At 43.6% G+C, this 19,285-nt stretch overlaps 1 protein-coding gene across 11 annotated transcripts in view; it reads right to left on the reverse strand.

Annotated features, from left to right (window-relative positions):
- Positions 1-509: 509 nt before the first annotated feature.
- The window catches only part of Znf644 (zinc finger protein 644), a 78,220-nt gene continuing 59,444 nt past the window's right edge, over positions 510-19,285 (reverse strand). For 8 of the 11 annotated variants that reach the window (XM_032917040.1, XM_032917036.1, XM_032917034.1 and 5 more), the window contains 3 exons: positions 18,593-19,198; positions 3,221-3,323; positions 510-2,227 (listed from right to left, as the gene is read on the reverse strand). In XM_032917040.1, the coding sequence (XP_032772931.1) occupies positions 2,035-2,227; positions 3,221-3,323; positions 18,593-19,198 (902 nt within the window). In that variant the 3' untranslated portion in view covers positions 510-2,034. The remainder of the gene's footprint in view (positions 2,228-3,220; positions 3,324-18,592; positions 19,199-19,285) is intronic. The other 3 variants (XM_032917045.1, XM_032917044.1, XM_032917043.1) reach the window with 1 other exon arrangement.

Below are 19,285 nucleotides of genomic sequence, written 5' to 3' on the forward strand. Positions count from 1 at the left end.
ACAGACACACACACACACACACAGATACACATACACAGATATACACACACACACACACACACACACAGACAGACAGACACAGACACAGACACACACACACACACACACACACACACGGCAGTTCAATGGGATGTCCTCGGTAAGACATGATCAGTATCAACGTGGACCTGGCATATTCTCAGTCAACAGGAACCTTATCCTTTTAGAGAAATGCAAAGTTTCCTTCTGGCCTTTCCAGCAGTTCAAAAGTCCTTCCATTATCTCATTCCTTAGGGTTCAGGGGACCCTAGGCTCAGATAAAACCAAGTCCAACCTCCTGGTTTTATACATTAATTAGCACCTAATTAAGATGCTCAATAACCATAACGGGAAATTATTTCTTCACATAAAATATATTGACCCATTAGTGCTTCTAAAACAAAATGGGAAATATGAACAATCTAACTAAATAAAACAACCTCATGAACTATTTCCCATGAAATAAAAAGTAACAAATGTTTCACATTGGAGGCACTGTAATTCTTGAAGTCTTTATTTAGTGATTTCTGGCAAGGAGATATACCATAGGAAAGCAGTCTCACTGGCAGTGAGGTATGTATTACTCGACACCAAGCACTCCTCCGTGTAACTGTCTGGATGTATTTACAGATGGTGAAAAGTACGAATGCAGAGCCTCGGTGCAACCACATCAGCAACTCCGTGGAATGGCGTGGGACGGCGCATGCACACAAACTGCTGTTTGTAAGCGGCGCCCGTTGTAGAGGAAGGAGCTCAGCTGCTTTGGACAGTGATCAAGGGAATCGTCACAGGTTACCATGACCAAGACACCTGCACCACACTGTGCATTCCTCACAGCACATTTATTTCAGTAAACTCCGTTATGTCGGTCTTAGCATGAGCATAGTGTTACACAATTTTCATACATAGAATAATCACATCCAAAACAAGCTCTAAACTGAAATTGTAAACATTCTCATCATATGTAGAAATATTTTGTGTATTAATAGTTTTGCTAACTGATCGAATTTGGAAGAGAACATAAATGAGGAAGCCTACTCTAAATCGTGTAGTGAGCCTTGTTTATTAATTACACATCTACAATGTTAAATAAAGAGACAACCCTGTCCTGTGAGCATGTCAAACTGTACGTAAAACGTTACAAAGAAACAAATCTGTTAACAAAAGCATGTCTTGCAATAAAGAACATTAGATTTTTAAAATCTATTATGGTACAAAATGGAGAGGGTAATAATAGCATCTTTGTTGACAAAGTAGGAGGTAGCAGGGCGCACCACTTCATTGTCTGAGAAATGCAACTGGATTAAAGGACATTTCCTTACCACAAGTAATCGCCAGGACTATGTACAATATTTCTCTTAGAAATACTCGTTTAAACAAATCTCCCTCCGACTTTTTAGTATATATATATATATGTATATATATATATTAAAAAAAACCGTTCCATTATGATTTAAAAAAAACACTTACACATCTAGATAGAATAGAATACTCTGCCCTATTCGGGGGAACAGTCTCAAACTATGAAGTACATGATATTTAATGCCCTAAGTTGAGTAAATTTAGTTAGCAGTTCCTGGTATTATACAAAACACTAAATACATACCAACAAAATATAATATCTTATTTTTCTATGTAAGTGTGGGGAAAAACCAGAGCCTTGATTCTGGTAACACTGCAGAGAACATAATCTTTCAGTAAGTCTGTCTGTCTGTAAGGATTCATGTGCAATACTTTACAGATGGCTCTCAGATGTAGGACCTTCGGCTGAGTAAACTCAGCCAACAAAACCTAGTAAACCTTAAACACATTCCCACCCTATATAAAATATACAGACTACTTACTGTCTGTCTTAAGTATTGTTTGCTCTGATATCACTCTAATTTAGGGTTCCCCATTTTTCCTACTTTAGTATTTATAAATGGATACTTTCATGTGGCTTACCAAAAAAAAAAAAAAAAGACAAATTTTAAATTTACATCCAATGAAATATGCTACTGAAAAGGATTCCTGGTTCTATGATGCTGCTTCTGCCATCAGTAAGGAAAACGACGTTTCTGTGATAGAGGCAGGCTTTTTAAGTAGTGATGTGACTTCCACCATGCCAGCTCCAGTCCGTGGAAGGTTAGCGTTTACAATGTGCCGCTGTAAGTGCTTAATCCAGTCCTCCTGAACAGACAATGGTCCCCGAAAGACTAGGCCACAAAACCTATAAAAGAAGTAGATAATAACAGTTCTCTTAATAAAAGTAACTATTTAAAACTGACTCAAATAAAGCCTGCAATTTAAAAAATAAATCTCCCCATACACTACATGGAGCACACCTAAGTTTAAATCAAAGGACCTCAACCTGTGGGTCATGACCCCCTTGCAGTTCAAATGAGCCGTTCACAAGAGTCAAAGACCATATCAGATATTTACAATTCACAACAGTAGCAAAATTACAGTTATGAAGTAGCAACCATAGTTTTATAGCTGGGGGTAGGGAACTCTATTAAAGGGTCTCAGCATTAGGAAGGCTGGTTTACATTAACTTGAAACAATCAATTTACACCTTCGTTAACAGATTTAGTAAATGTCAATAATTTAAGATTGGAATAATATTACTGAGTTAAGATTAAGTTTCTAAAAACTGTGTGTATAAATGGGTATTTTGCCTGCCTGTATGTCTGTACACCAAATGTGCATGCCTGGGTCCTTGTAGGCCAGAAAAGGGTGTAGGATCCCGAGACTGTAGTTCCGGATGGTTGCAAGGCAGCATGGGAGTCAAGCATGGGTTCTCTGAAGGAGCAGCCAGGGCTCTCAGCTACTGAGCCATCTCTCCTGCCCCACTAAATACTTTCAGACCATCTACATTCATCCAGGAGATTATTTCAGTGTATCTCCTGAAAGACCCTTCTCTCAGTCAGAAGTACACAAGTCTATGCTTTCCTCTCTGACAGCACCGAGGGAGGTGCTGTGAAGGAAAAGCACAAGTGTGAGTGCTCTCAGTAAGCAGGACGTGACAGAGAGCAGAGAGAAACCAAACCGAATTATCACGTCTATAACTGCTATCGACTGCAGAGTAATACAGCATTCGGCTAACGTAGAAACCTAAGTTTATTAGTTGTTGAGCATGCCACAAAATAAAAATGCCAACTACTGTGTCTCAAAGGACACCTAAAAAAGGGGCCACGGCACATGTGGCAACCTAGGCATATACCTGCATCGGAGAATGTAAACCTCGTCAGCACCATGAGGTAACGCTAGCATTTTCTTCTTGCTTCCAGATCTTGACCTTGATTTCTTCTGCTTACAATCTATGGCTAAAAAAGGAAGAGAAGAACTTAAATTCTTCATATATTTAAAACATACCTACATAACAGAGAGGTCACGACAGCTCAATCATACCAGGGAAGTCTCTGTTCAGCTGTTTTCGGGGCATGCACTAACTCACAGTGGCTTCTGGAGCAGTTTCTCCTAGAGCAGTGTCTTAGCTGCCCACATCTGTTCTGTGCCACTTTCTCCAAATGCAGCTCTAGGTCACTCAGGTACACCTGAGGAAAAGTGGCTACACAACTGGGAGCTCGGCTGATCAATAACAGCGATACAGAGGATGATCTGGACTTCTGATCACACATGGTTTTAAACATCTTACTTCTAGGAAAATCACAACCCAAGCAAACCGAGCAATGGAATATCAACAATGTAACACAAAGCCCAGTGAACAGCCAATCCCCACTGAAACTGCAGAGCAAACACAGCTCAGTTTTCCTTCTTAATGCATCATGCGTACAATCATGCAAAGGCAGCTGTATTAGAATGTAACCAGAAATCTCCATTATCTAAGCTCACGCTGGATCCGATGTTTGATGCCAACTATTCTTTACAAAAGTTTTTCCACACTCTACTTTCTCTAGTAGTTTTGTTTTTAAAATGTGATTTAAACAGAAAGCTTTTTTTAAAGGGAGACCAAATATTTTAGTGCTGGTTTTGACATTTTTCATCACTTTTCCCTTAATTATTTATTACAAATATATGAGTCAATGAATGAAAATGCTTTTATTGAACTAGTGGATAGGACACAGTAAGTGTCCTGTAGTCCTTGGGTTCTGAATGTCAAAGAGCAGGAAAACAAGAGCTCATCCCTAGGCTTCAGGTGGAGGATCCAAATGAAACATAAGAGCCATTCAAATGGCTTCTCCAGTGCAGGAAATCCCCTGAAACAATTCCAATGAAGAGCACAGGGACGGGCTGCTCAGGGACCTGCGGTGTGGGCTGTTCCACAGCCACATCTCCTCATGGCAGACATGTGCCAAGGCAACAGAAATGTACACAGCATACCACAAGCTGTAGTAAATGGAGGAGCTCAGTCATGACGCCAGCCTCTTGTCACTTCACTGAAAAGGAAAATCTAAGACTCACAGGGGTGTTTCCTACTTACCATTAAAATAAGAGACATAAGGAAAGACTGACCAGCAGTCAGGTACTGAAAAATCACTGATTCCCACCCGGCTCTGGCAAACGTTAACGCTGTCATTAATTGTCCCAATCAAGAGCTGGTACAGCAGCGCCTCAACAAATGCTTCTGGAGCACAAACCCCAGCAGAGCCCGGTAACCATCAGCATTCAGACGGTGTGCAACAACCAAAGTGCACTGTGGGCAACACCCTTCCTAACGCGGCCACACCATGAGCTCAGTGCACAGTTGAAACACAAGTTCTTATTATCTTAGAGATGCATCACAGAGCATCTACCTCACAGAGACTAGGTTCTTCATCACTCTCACACCAACTGACAAACACCACACACTTCTCCACGGCTGCTGCACTGAGCAATTTAGAATTTGGATGACTTTTAAGTGATTCGTACTCTGGAAAGAGCTCAGAGAACTACTAAGATCAGTTACCCGTCCACGTCTGAAGTAAACCCATGTACTACCCGCCTCTGTGATGTAGGACACAGCAAGGGTGAGTGTTAGATCACAGGCAAGGCACAGTCTTTCTTTGAAGAGCTTACTGGCTGTTAAACTTGCTACATTACAAAAAAGAATCCTTGTAGAATGTAATAAATTACTGTGGATAAAAACAGAATGCATTAACAGTCCTTACAAACAATCTTCCCTTAACACTACTGGTCAGCAAATGGGAGAGGAACAGTAAGAAGTCAATGATGTGTCATATGCTACCAAACACAGCCGAGGGGCAGCTGTGACAGCTAAAATATGCAATTGGACTAAAATATAAAGAATATTGACGTGAGGAAGAACAATATTTTCTCAACTCTGATGCTGTAGGACTCTAAAAGCTGTTTTATGAATGATCACATCAAAATTGTAAATAAAGCCATCAAATTTCCAGGGTTAGTATTTGAAGGTGTCATGATGTCAGAAAACAGGGCAACTGTCATTATGTAGCTGATAATCTCTGGTAACTTGGTTTCCAAGTAAAGTTACAGAAGTTTTTAGAAAGTCACTCCTTTACTAAGATTCAAATATTTCAAATCTCAGACTCCTGGGAATAAAGCCTGAATGTTAAGTGTCTAAGTCTTCACTGTTTGAAACTCCTTAGTTCCCGAAACATTGTTTTGTAGGTGAAATGAGCGTGTAGGTTAATTACTAGTATCCAGCCCACCCCTGTAATGCTGTCCACACATTTAAAAAAGCGGGGAAGAAACCTGAGTAACAGACATGTACCAGGAAGGCATTTATACGGCACCTGCCGCAGAGACAACTGTCTCAAATGCTCCCGTGGATGCAAAGAATGGCGTACAAACAGGTCTGTCACAGAGGCATTCCAGATCACCCGATTTCCTCCATTTTAAGTGTAACTCTGCACTCTCGTGTTTGATGGGGGTTGGTTTCAGAAGCCCGTTACCTGGCTCTGTAACTATGCTGTTGCTGTAGGACAGAAGCAGACGCAGGAGTCAGGCCTCCCAGGCCACCCAGAACACAAAACATGTGCAGTGAACCAGGGGTCCAAAGGCCTTGGTTAAAAATCTACAGAAACCTCAGCTGCCACTGCAAGATTCCTGGCCAAGAGAGAACGGAGCTGCAGAATCACATACAAAGGCTTGGCTTTCAGACAAGCAGCTGTGTTTTATAAATATGGAGGAAGACCTTCAAAGCCCCCGCCCCACCCCAGTGCTGTGCTAAGCACCAACCAGGTGACAAGCATGTCATCAGACAGAGTCAGGTCTGCTCTGAGCAATTCATGTTATACACAACAAACACAGTCACTTTCGGCACCGAGGTTACCATGTGGAGTCTTCTTTCCATTGTCCTGCTCGCTGTACACCAACGATTGCTTCTGAGAGTTTCTTTTTTCTTCACTGTACAAACGATTTCAGAGAACGAGGTCTTATTCAGTGCTACCTAAAGCTTCTGTGATCACGAAGTACACCATGACTAAATTAAAACTTATCACTAACGTCTTTAATCACTCTCATTCATCCCTACCCAATTACTCAAGAGCTCTATTTCATCTTCTTTAACTGACTTCTGATATATTCGTGTCTTATGTGCTGTCTGCTGTGTAACAGAATGAACACCAGTGAATGGAAACCACTGACATGTATTTGGTTTGCAATCAGGGAGGCTAGGAAGTCTGTGAGTGTGGTGCCATCACCTCACAAGGGCCTTTCTGCTGAGCGATAACATGGCAGTAAGATGTGTATGCACACAGAAAGCCAGGACGACGCTGGACAAACTCACTATCCTTATCACTCCTGTAGTTGCCAGTCCACTTCCACAACAGCAGCATTAATTCCTTCATGAGGACAGAGCCCTGTAGCTCTAATAGTCTCTGAATATCCTCTTAAAAAATAAACTTAATTATAATAAAAATATCACTCACTAAAATAAATCAAAGACTGCACATCAGTTAAAACTTATATCTTGGCAATAAAACAGAGTTTTAGAGGAAACATTTAAAACCAGACTTGGACGTCTATCCTCCTAAAACCTTTTGTCTTCCTCAACACATCAGACACCTCCATTCTCTACTGAGAACCCCAAGACCAGCTCCAGTCACTGAGTGCGTTGAGACTAGAGCCATGACTCGCCTACAGGCGTCCCTCCAGAATTCTGTGACCTCAGACAAACATTCTACTGCCCAGCACTGCACAGACACTCTCCCTTCTAGTGGCAAGGCCAACAAAGAAACTTGCCTCACACACACCCACAAACTAGGAAGAACAACACTGAACCTTAAAGCTCAGAGTCCCATTTCTCCATGTGCCCCTCTGGCCATGCTGAGGAGTCTGGTCCCTCAGGAGTCTTGATGGTGACAACTACAGCTCTGCTCTGCTCTGAGCAGAATTCCTCTGAGGTGGAAGCTTTATGCCTGTAGCTGCCCCAGGCTCCTGCTCTAACAGACGTGAGGTCTCAGAGATTCTACTCCAACAACTCTACACTTTGTTAGGGTAGGTAGGTTCTCTGCAGCAGTTTGGTCCCTGGCCCTCTTTTCTACTGGGTGCTACCCTCATGGGGACACACTGCTCATCCATGTGGAAGCGGCTCCTGCAGTTTTCAGTTTTTGGGGGCTTGCAGGCCTAATGCCCCTTGTAAACAGCAATGCTTCCCACGTGTATCTTTCGGAGTAGTGGGCCTACTAGATCACACTGTAAAAGAAGTGCCAGGATTCTTCTGATCTAAAACTCCTTCCGCAAAGGGTCTCTCTTCACACACTCAGAATGTTCTTCCGTACACGCTATCCTGCCTCACTTTAATTGCAGTGAGCGGCATGCAGCTTTAGGCAGTAACCGTCCTCTCACAGCTCGTGTGGACGGACACTCAGCTGCCTAACATTGCTGTCAGGAACTACACGGCACCAGACAGCCTAGTCCACCATTCTGTGTCCCACAAAGTCCCAACAGTGCACAGACTAGGCCAATTCTTCACAGCAATATAACAAAGATGGCCTCTATACTTGGTTTCTAATAGTTTGTTTCTCCTTTTTGTTTCAGACTTCACCAGAATAGTCTTTTCTGTCCATGTTTCTACCAATGTTCCGATTACAGTCTCTTAAGAACTATGGCTTTCTTCTGACCCCTCATCAGAATCTCTCAGTGTCCTACACACAGCCCCACAAGCTTTATTGTAGCATGAGCGCCTAAGTCTTCCAGCCTCCTCAGGTCATGTAGCTCTAAAGAGGTTTTCACTTTTCCAGTTCTTTGTAACAACAGCCTTATTTCTTGGCAACAATTTAAATCTCCAAATAAAGACACTCCTAACTCTGGAGGGTAGGAGTCCCCGGTTAACGCCTGGCGAGGGCCTTTGGGTTAAAGTGCATTACGCTCTGAGAACAAGCGCTCACATGGGCGGCCGAGAAAACTGGACGATAGCGACATCAAGCTCTATGAGACACTCCTTCAACAGACTGCTCCACTAACAAAGGCCTGCGGGAGGGCACAGCCTTGACAGCCTAACCCTCTGACAGCTTCCACCTCTCCACGCCTACGACGGTAACTAAACTTCAGCCCTAATTTGACAGAGGGAACTTCAAACCATACGGTGCTGGGGTTACAATCGAGCACCATGGCCACAGGAGATGGAGCCCAGACACAATCAGTCCAGACAGGACAAAGAAAATATCTTTTTTCCCATGTTCAAGTTGGGAAAGTAAAAACAACTCGGAATTTATTTGGAAAGAAGAGCAGGAATTACGTTTTCAGAAGGAGGTGCATGCCATCCTAGCACCACTGAGACGCTGGTGGTGAGGCTGCAGTGGCAGTGGTGACGTGGGAAGAAGACCTATGTCTCAAGGTGTCCCCAAGTGTGAGTCTGATGACTCAGTCCTGAGGGCTGCCAGAAATCCTCCAAGGCTCAAGACTCAAGGTTTCAAACAAACAAAAGACTGCTCAAATAAGCCCTTTATTTTTCTCCAGGTCAACAAACGAAGTCCTAGGTTCGGGAGGGTAGTTATTTTTAAAGAAACACTGATTGGTATAAAACAGGAATTAAGGGAGGAGGCTTTTAAGTAACCTGTTTTCTCCCTCAAGCTTTCTGTCTGAATGGAGCGCACAAGACGAGCTTTATGGATGTGCGGTTGCACAGGGCTCCATCTATGTGTTCAATGCTCTGTTGCTGCAGTTGCCAAACATTTAATAACTTTCCAAGGCAGATACATAGTCGTTTTGCACGGGACCATCCACATGTCCCCAGTGCCATGTCCTGAGTACCCAGGTGTGTCATGGGGCGCCCATGCCAAAGGAGGTGATAAAGAACAGCGCCCGCTCTCCCTCCACCACCACAGTCAGCCTTCCACCACTGCCAGAGTGAACATCCGAGAGAGAGCTAAGTGTAAGGACAGACAGTTAGCACAGCGTCACCTTCTGTATGTCCTGTCTGTCCAAGCAGGGTTTCTCTGTGTAGCCCTGGCTGTGGACAACTCAGAGACCCCTGCCTCTGCCTCTGTCTCTGAGCGCAGGCACTGAAGGAAAGTTGTGTCAGCACCACTTCCCCTTGACAGTTTCACCCTGAGACTGGGGGAGGCTTTTCCTTAGAATACTGAATTGCTCAACGATTCTAACACTTTTCAATGACAAAATAGTAGCTGACCCCAAGTCAAATAAATGATCAGGGGCAAATTACCTAAAAATATTTTTAATATTTCCCCTGGAAATGACTTGGAAAGTAGCATTTTATTTACACTTAGGTCAATGTGGTGGGGTTGGGGGAAACAATTTGTAGATGCCTCCACTGTTTCAAAGTACAAATATATTCAGATATTTAAGGATAACTAGATATAAATTACATAAATGATAAAAACAGAACAAATATATTATGATAATAAGGAAACAAGTTAAAAATTTTTTTCCAAGGTGAGTTGGGCTTTTGTGCTGTTTTATTCAACAGTATTGGCAAAGCCAGCATTGCCAAGGAGAATGACTACTTTCCTTAGACTAAGGCATATATAAAATACAGGACAAGGCAGTAACAATGAATCTGTTTGAATCACCCTTTAGAAAAGAATTACTTAAACATTTTAATCAAATTCCTGCCCTCTACAAACTTCTCTATTTCTGAGACATCATTTTAGGAACAATTAAACAAGTGTTCAGGAAGAAAGTCAAACCCACCTTCCATACAGGCACATCCAAGTCCAATAAGACAGACAGATCTTAATGCCACACATGTATGGTTTTCAATGAATTTGATTTGGCTTTTAATCATTTTTAAGACTTTGCATATTTCAACAAAATTCAAAAGTAAAAGCAGATACGGTATTTTCTTTTGGAAGAATTTCCCAGCTAAGGCTAAGGTGCATGGTTTTTGTGTGCATGCGAGCCTGGGCATTAAATACAACACCAAATAGCAAGAATTAACATTATTTTTCAACCCCTACATAAACAAACAAAAAGACCAAACAACAAGCATGCAAGCAGTAAGTTCTACTCTTGCACTTCTACATGAGGAGCATGGCCCTCTCCAAGGAGCCATCTTGCTGGCCTGTCCTCACAAGAGGCAGTCCAAGTCTGTGTGGGTGATACCTGTCTTAGGGTTTCCATTGCTGTGATAAGACACCATGACCAAAAAGACCTGGGAAGGAAAAGGTTTATTTATTCTTCCAACTCTCAGGTCAGCGCTGAGGAAATCTGGGGCAGGAACTGAAGCCAGAGAGGAATGCTGCTTACCGGCTGGCTCCTCAGGGTGTAGCTTGCTTTCTCTACATTCTGGACCATAGGCCCAGCCCCTCCTACATCAATCATTAATCAAAAATTGCTGCACAGGCCAGACTGTGAGGTTTCTCAGCTGAGGTCCCATCTTCTCAAATAGCTCTAGCTTGCCTCAAGCTGACAAAAACCCTGAGGAACCAGGGAATGTCCACAAGTACTGACAGCTAACACCTGCATTCAGTGCCAACAACAATGTATTCTCTAAGTGTGCCTTGATCCCAATTACAAACAACACTCAAAAACTCATGTTAGTAAGAAATCACAGCACATTAAAAAATTATAACATTAAAGAAGTAAATCCTAGAAAATCAACAAGTAATAAAACTAGGAGGGATACCAGACCAGACTGGAGCAGGCAGGGGTGGGGAAGAACAATCAAACAGAACTAAATACTAACCAGAGACAAGCAAGAGCAGGTATCATAAAACTGGATTTCATCTGGGCGGTGTTCTAGAGGCCGCCTCGGTGAGGTGGCTCTTTACAGATGCACCGCCCACCCCTGCTTGAGCCACCCGTACTCTTCAATTAGAAAAGTGACAAACCAGTCACACTGCTCCACACTGGCCATCCTACTACCTGCTGGCCCTACTTCTCGTTTCTACTGTCATTACTCTTAATGACTTATGCATTAAAATTACTCTTAATTCAAGTCCTATGACTCTTAAACTGAATTTCTCCTTTTCCTTTTTTTTTCTTTTTTCTTTTTTTCTTTTTTTTTCGGAGCTGGGGACCGAACCCAGGGCCTTGTGCTTGCTAGGCAAGTGCTCTACCACTGAGCTAAATCCCCAACCCGAATTTCTCCTTTTCCTAATCAAATCTTTTATTCAGAAAATAGTTTCCAAAGCATTGCGTAAGTCCTTTTAAGAAGGATTTAAAGGGGACTTGAGCCTGGCGAGGTGGCACATGCTTTTCATCCTAGGACTCAGGAGGCAGAGGCACACAGACCTTAAGCTACAGCTGCCTGGTCTACAGAATGTGTTCTAGGAGTAGAAGAACACGCATGGTAGAGATCAAAGACAAAAGGATTTTGCCAGTTACCAGTGAGTTCCAGCATTCAATTATCCCTATGTCTTCTCCGTGACTTACTTCACCATCTAACTTAGCCCCTTACCTCCTGCCTCCCAGTATTCTTAAGAAACCTTTCCTCTCCCCTCTCTCCTCTTTTCTCAAGTATGGCTCTTTTCCTCTCTAGTCTAACTTTCTGTTCCAACTAGCTATCTTTGGGGTTCAAATAATGACATGTGTGGGGATGGGGAACCCCTTTTTGATACATGTTTTTAGCATATAAAAAAAAAAAATCAACCCAACCCAACACACAAACAATAACGACCCAAAACCCCACCGTGTGAAAGTCCCAGCATCTGGGGAGCCAAAGACAACAAGCAAGCCCTCCGCCACGCACACGTGTGTCACCTGTCAGGACTCGCAAGTCCTGCTCTGAGGCACTGTGCATCCTTCCCGCTCCCTCTACACCGCACAGTGATAGTTCACACAGCTCACGCCACCTGTCTGAATGTCGGTCATGCTTACGTGTGTTTCTAGCACCCAACCCGCCTCTGAAGTACTCAGCAGGAGCTGTGGGAGTGCCTGCTGTCAGCGAGTAACCCGCCAGGCATCTCTGGGTGCCTTTCCTGGCCTAACAAACAAACTGCATCTGCTTGTAGGTTATTCTAAAGGGGATCAGGTTACATTTACCCATCCATTTTACAAGGCGAAAATAACATTCAAAAAACCCAACCTTGGCACTAAAGAACTAACCTTAAGAAATGTACTCAAGCAGAGCAACTCATCATGCTGCCCACGTCTGAATAAATGACACATCACTGCCACACAGACACAGACTGTTCTTAGTCCTTACACGGCGTGAGTCGTACTGAGACAAGTGACAGCTGAGATATGGACACTGTCTCTCGCTCACAGTTAGCTCTAAAAACAAGTTGGACTACACCACATGCTCCTTCTTACATGTATGTAAGTACATGTGTGTGAGTGCGTGTTCATTTGTGTGCAGGGATTTAACAAACGAGGTAAAAGGGAGGCAGCAGGGAAACCAGGGCCCTCAGTGCTGGGCCTGCCTGAGGGTGGCCTAGCCTAAGCACCAGGGCTGCCGAGGTGCTAGCTATGCAGCAGGCACTGAGCTGTGCACTGACCCTGCTCTATTCTGAGGTTACTGCTGCTGATATCCCTCCCTTCTTACTTATTTCAAAGACAACCCAGTCAAGAAGAATTATCAAGGTCTACCTGGCTCAGAGTTTAAATGCCAAACAACATTTCTGTTTATGCTGCAGAGGACACACAGCCTTCCGCACTACGAAAGGAAGAGCAGACATCCCTGGGTGAGCAAATCAGCGCTGCCTACGAGGAGCTTCAACGGTGGACGTCCTGGCAGAGAGCTCGCCCACAGCACTTCACGGGCAGTGCCCACCCTCAATGTGTGCGAGCCCACTCAGCACTGGCGGAGGCCATTAGCACCTGTGGGAGTATTATATCATTAAAGCTCAAAACAGGAAGAAGAAAGCCCACTAGTAAGATCCAACCTACAATTACAACTTAAAAGTGGATGATTTGAAAAGTTTTTTTTTTTTTTTGGTTCTTTTTTTCGGAGCTGGGGATCGAACCCAGGGCCTTGCGCTTGCTAGGCAAGCGCTCTACCGCTGAGCTAAATCCCCAACCGTATATATTACTTCTAACATGCTCTGGAAAATGTGCTCTGCAAATAGACAAATAAGACCCTTCCTGCACATACTTTTAGAATAAAAACTATTTCCTCCATTAATTTTAAATATGTAACTAGAAATTTCCACTTTACATTAATAATCTAAATTAAAAAAATTATTTTTTAAAAGCTGGTAGATAAAAGCAGGTTGAAAGAAATGTCGCTGCCTCTGCCACTGCCGCCGCCCGCTGCCCCAACGGTTGGAAGGTAAGGCACCACTGGGAGTAGTTCTAATCCACGCCAGGCCCTAAACTGAAGAGCCTTCAAGCGTGGGCAGGAGCTTTTCAGTGCTGAGCAGACCAACTTACCGGGTCACAGTAAACACTGCTTCTCTAAGGAGAAAGGATGAGCAGGGACAGGCTGCAGGTACGACTGTGAATTTACACATGCAAGCTGGGATGTCAAAGTAAAGAAACATGGCATTCGGAGCATTTGAATCATCACCAAACTGGTATCTTAGGAAGCAGCCTCTTCAGTGTAAGAATAGCTGGGAAGACCTGAGTTAGGAGGACTATTTCCACCTCTGAAATAACACTGGATCGCAGAGAAGACGCCAGGAGCTGATGGCCTCTACAAAGGCTACAAGGCTCATTCTATCACAGCTACCACGGAACTACCAGTCTTGAGAATGTCTAGGCTTGAGTTTGTGTTGTGTTCATGTGTGTACAGTCACCTGTCCGTGCACATGTGGAGACAGAGGCTGAGGTGGATGCTTCTGTGTTCCCCGTAACTTTATTCACCCGTTTACTCGGAGATGTTCTCTCGCTGAGCCTGAAATCTGCAGTTTCCAAGTGCACAAGGTGGCCAGCATCTCTCTGCTTCCCACACTGGGGTTGCAGGTGAGTGTTGCCACACTCGACTTACTTACATGGACACCAGGATCTGTAGAAAGCACTTTAAGCACTGAGCCACCTTCCCAGCCCCTAGTGAAGCCTTTTCTTCAAGACTGGACGACACATGTAAAACTATACATGAATAAAAGCTGAACTAGGAAGAAACATACTGGAGGCTTAAGGTTTCATTCCTACCATTTTTCTTTTTTATCGTTCTATGTGTGTGGTGTACTTGTATGGAGACACGGTTTATGCACGGGCGGTGTATCTATGTCTCACTATCACCTATGTATGTATCTATGTACACATAGACATAGATATACTTTTAGAAAGTTAAGTCTGTTACTCATATAAACCAGTGAATCCCTTACAATGACCTAGACCCCTCTCGGGCCCCTGTGATACAAATACTGGGAAACCGACAGGCATGGGGAGTCTATGGATACGAACGGGATTCTCTGTCTGGGAAACAAAACACTCATAAAGCGGAATACAGTGTCGTTTTCAAGTTGCCACAAGAAAGCAGGAGTTAACTTTAAACTGGGACCTGTCACTTCAGAGTGTCTAAGGAAGGGAGGTGGTTATGGAAAGCGTCAGCCTAGACCGTATGCATAGCTGTGTGATCCCCTCTGCATGCCGACAACTAGCACACACCGGTTTTCTAGCACTTCTGACGAGTGGCTGGTATTTAACTGCAGTATCTTCTTTGTCCTGGGTGGCCTGGACTTTACAGTTCATTTTATGTTCTTTTTCTTTATATTAATGAGGGCTTTGATTTGGCTTTATTGCTTTCATGAAAGGTAATATCAGTTACCAGTGCCTTAAACTACTATCGTGTTTTGAAAAGTTTACAGATGAGACTAAGTATTTTTTAATGACCCAACAGTCAAGTGCAGGAACACTTCACCCATTGCTAAGTACTTAGTGAGACACTCTCAGAAGTCCACCAAAGTCTAAAGCTGACCCAGACAATTTCCTGGGTCCCTGCTGTCTCCAATTAGACTCATTTATTTAGTCTTCACCAGAATGGTCCCACTATAAACCCACTTTCATTTTAGAATCATGCAACAGAAATCCAAGAAAAGAGAACAGTAACTAGGGAAAGAGCCGCGGCAAGACACCCTTGGTCTGAACCCTGGTTTTGCTAGGCAGTAACTACTTCTCAGCACAGCTTCCTTACCCAGTGAGAAGCAGCCTAGAGCTACGCCTCACGGCGCCATGGAGAGCAGAGCATGGAGCGCAGGGTGTTCCTTTGCCAGTTGAGCTCCTCCTTCTGTTGCCTCCTGTCTTTCATGTCTACGGCCGCAGGCCTCATCAGATGCAGGTAAAGCGAACTTAACACTTGGGTCAGAGCTCCATGCCAATAAACTGAAACTGTTTCCTCCTTCTCATATAAAAGGTGACCCTGTCATTTGTGTCTCACTCCAAGAGACAGAGTGAGGAAGCAGGACAAGGAGCACAGGATGAGCACAGTGGCTCTTTAGCAGCAAGGACACAGCACATGCTAAGTTGTGGGACACGAAGACCAAGAGAAAGACCAGGCTAACAGCCACTCGAGAAAGCACACGGTCATGACCTCAAAGGAGGAGGAGAAATAAAAACACTACTACAAAGAGGATTTTAATGGGAAAACAACAACAACAACAAAAAAAAAAACACCCATTTGTACAGTTCTATTTAGGAAAAGAAGTTTAAGATTTGAGAGAAGTGGAAGTTGGCAAGCAGGCAGCTTGAAAGAGTACAAGTCAAAGAGCAAAGCATTCGGCAAGGTATCCGTCTGTCAGGCATTCTGTCTGAGTAAGCTGACCAACATCCACAGACGACACTGTCTGCAAAGCTGGAGTAGCCAGAGAAAATACACAGAGACATGCTTGTCGGCATGCATGTGGAGATTAGGCTTACTAATCCTAAATGCAGGTTAGGGGCATTAAAAGAAAACTATATAGTGGTCAAAGGGGGCATTATTAAGACCTGTTCCCCCTCTTTGAAATTCAACTTCTAAACCAATGACTTATTCTATATATTTGAGGTTTTACTGTGATTTTTCTCTTTTAAATGAAGCATCTTTATCCAAAGCGCCATTACTGCAATCTTTTCCATGTTTGTTAACCAAGGAGGTGATTTTTCTAGAATCCTACTCATAGAAAAGTAAATTCAAAAATCACAAATGCTATACTTTTTAAAAGAGTGGGATACAGACTTAAAAGGTTACCTCAAATGGGCTATTTTCCCCCAAACCATATCAGTATGGGCCACAAGAAAATAATCACTTACTGAAATCCTACCTAATAGTTGACACGCCACAGAAACTTAATATATATCAACTGCTGCTTACCAAAGGGAGCCACAGCTATCATCCAACCTATCGGCGCCACTGCGGTGAGGAGTTAAAGGAGACAAAGAGTACTGTACCCAACAGATTTGCTGTGATATCTGTTCAGACATACCTGTACCAGTCTAAAGTCCAGCACTCTTCCTTCGTGCACAAGCACTAAGTGCCTGGACAGGCTAACAGCACTTGCAAACATCGTGTTGCACCGCACACACGCAAGCGTCACAGGCATACCTAGCATTCAAAAGAACAACTGTAATCCAGGTCTCACGTCAAAAGAAGAAAGCTGTCTAAGCTTAGTGTGTGTGCAAAGTGCCACAATGAAGATAGCTTTTAATTGCTCATTGAGTTAGCTTAGCTTGAATTAAGGAGAGGGAGTTAATCTCAGAGGCTGGCAGTTAGCATGCAGAGCCAGCTTATGCTCTTGGGAAAGTGCAAGGAGGAGTGAGTGGCCTGGACCTCCAAGCTCCTCTACTATCACGGCCTTGCAGATTTCTGTGTTACGCAGAGCCTTTCTTAGACATACTTAAATCCAGTCCTGTGATTTGAATAGCACCGTTCTGTTGAGAAGGTTCAAAGCGTTTTACCAATAAAAAGAATTAGAAAGTCTAGTTGAGAAAGTGGTAATTAAAGTGTTTTACGCACGAAACCGTAAAAGGCCTGATTCTAAATGAGGCTCTGCCATCAGGCTGGAGAGGAGGTGGTGACACCGCGGAGCAGCCGCTAGACATGGCGCTTCACTCAGGGCACTTTACGCTCATCACCCCGAGTGCGCCACCAATAATGAAAGCTAATGATCTCAAGGTTTGTTTGCTAAAATCTGTGCGCTAAATAAATGATCAACAAGCCAATACCATCACAGGAAAGGAAACGTGTAGAAAAGTAAACTCTAAACTTTTCAGACAATCCTCACTCTCCCAAAACATTTCAATAGGTGTCTCAACAATATTATGATGGCCACAAGAAATCATGCATCATGGTCAACACAGCCAGCTGATCTCTCAACGGTATCCTTCTTAACAAAAAAGAAAGACTATTACTAACTTTAAAAGACCCTTTATATGGAAGAGGGTACCCTACTACCTAGAATCCTAAATCAGAAAAAGCATTTTCAGGCTATTAACATTCTCCTAAATCAAAACGACAATACAAATTATTTGAGATATTCACTGCTTGCCAAGAAGCAAATCACAATTACAGTAATTTGACCCTTTATTAATACACTGACCAATTTCCATCTGGCTAAGAACACAGTCAACATAGGCTCACATACATAAATCTTCAACATTCTTAACCTCGAAACAAGCAAACAAATAAACAAACCCAAAATACCATTCTAGTGTTTAAGTATAAACCAGACCTTAGAATACACAATAGTTATTTACCTGCCACCTCATTTCCCAATCCATCCTGAACATCCCTCCCACAGAAAGCAGCAGCACCAAGCCAAGCACCTGCTTGCTGCAGGAGAGCACGGCTGTAAAACTCAGAAGGCCGAGCGAGGTTCTCTAAGTCACACAGCACAGCAAGGCTTCAGGGAGGGGACTCTTGTTCGGGTTAATGGCATCACACAACAGGCACCATCTCTGACCTAAAGAGGCTGCTCTGTACTGCCCTGCCCTGCCCTGCCTAAGCAGAGGGGCCCCAGCAGCTCAGTTCTGAACGCATCACTTGGTAGCATTGGCAGAAACACATCAGAGGTCTTCCAAGAATACTGCTGTGCTGCTGAACAGGAGCCTCCCATACAGACCGCAGCAGTGCTGTGTTTTACAGGTCAGTCGGCTTGGTGTAGGGGTAGGGATGTGTTTGTCTGTCTGTCTGTGTGTGTTTTGCTTTCGTTCTCAACTTACATTCAGACCAAGGATGAGGCGGACACTCAGTCTGCTGGGCATCCTCTGAAGAGCTCCAGCAGAGCCGCTGTGCCCTGCCGTGCGGCACTTTGAAGGGGAAGATGCTGGCCCACAAGGCACTTCACATGGATGCTCCACCTCACAAAGCACAACTCAACTGTGTTCAAAGACTCACAAGCGTCCTTACCTGAGTGCACAGTCAAGTCCATTTTGTGTGGCTGATAGATCAACGGACTGTCTTCGTTTAATGGAAGAACACATTTCTGAACAAATCTCTTCCTTGCTGTCTGGTTATGGATCTTGTGAGGAGACAGAGCCGAGTTCCTTTCTTCTCCTATCCTCCTGCTTTTAAGGAGCTCTATCAGTGTGAGAGACTGGTTCTTTTTCCCACTGGGCAGGTCAGGCTTTGCTTCATCACACTCACTTAAGAAATTCAGCCCTTCTTCCTCTGATGCAGACACTGAGAGAGCCTCTGTCTTTAGGCCATTGTGGTATTCATCAAGAGGTAAGACACTGTGAGAAAGGAAGTCATCATCTGAGGAGAGTTTCTGAGCTACGAATGGTCTGGGGATAATGCGGCGGCTGCTGAGCGCCTTCAGGATCTTTTCATACTTCTCTTCGTTCTGCATCATCTCATTCAGAACACAGATGGGGGACTTGTGAGCATCCCACTTAGTTTTCCCAAGTCTTTTCAGATGGCCTCTGACATGATTTGATAACCCAATCTTTGTGTCAAACCAACCACCACAGAGCTGACAAGTATGTTCGGAAGTAGTCTCAGACTTCTCTATAGCTAAAAAAGATTTTTAAGAGTAGTATCAGACTCTTACAAATCACTGTAAATGAGTAAACTCATAAATGGACAGTGTGACTCTAAAAA

This window comes from Rattus rattus, chromosome 11, assembly GCF_011064425.1.
Source record: "Rattus rattus isolate New Zealand chromosome 11, Rrattus_CSIRO_v1, whole genome shotgun sequence".
Taxonomy (NCBI): domain Eukaryota; kingdom Metazoa; phylum Chordata; class Mammalia; order Rodentia; family Muridae; genus Rattus; species Rattus rattus.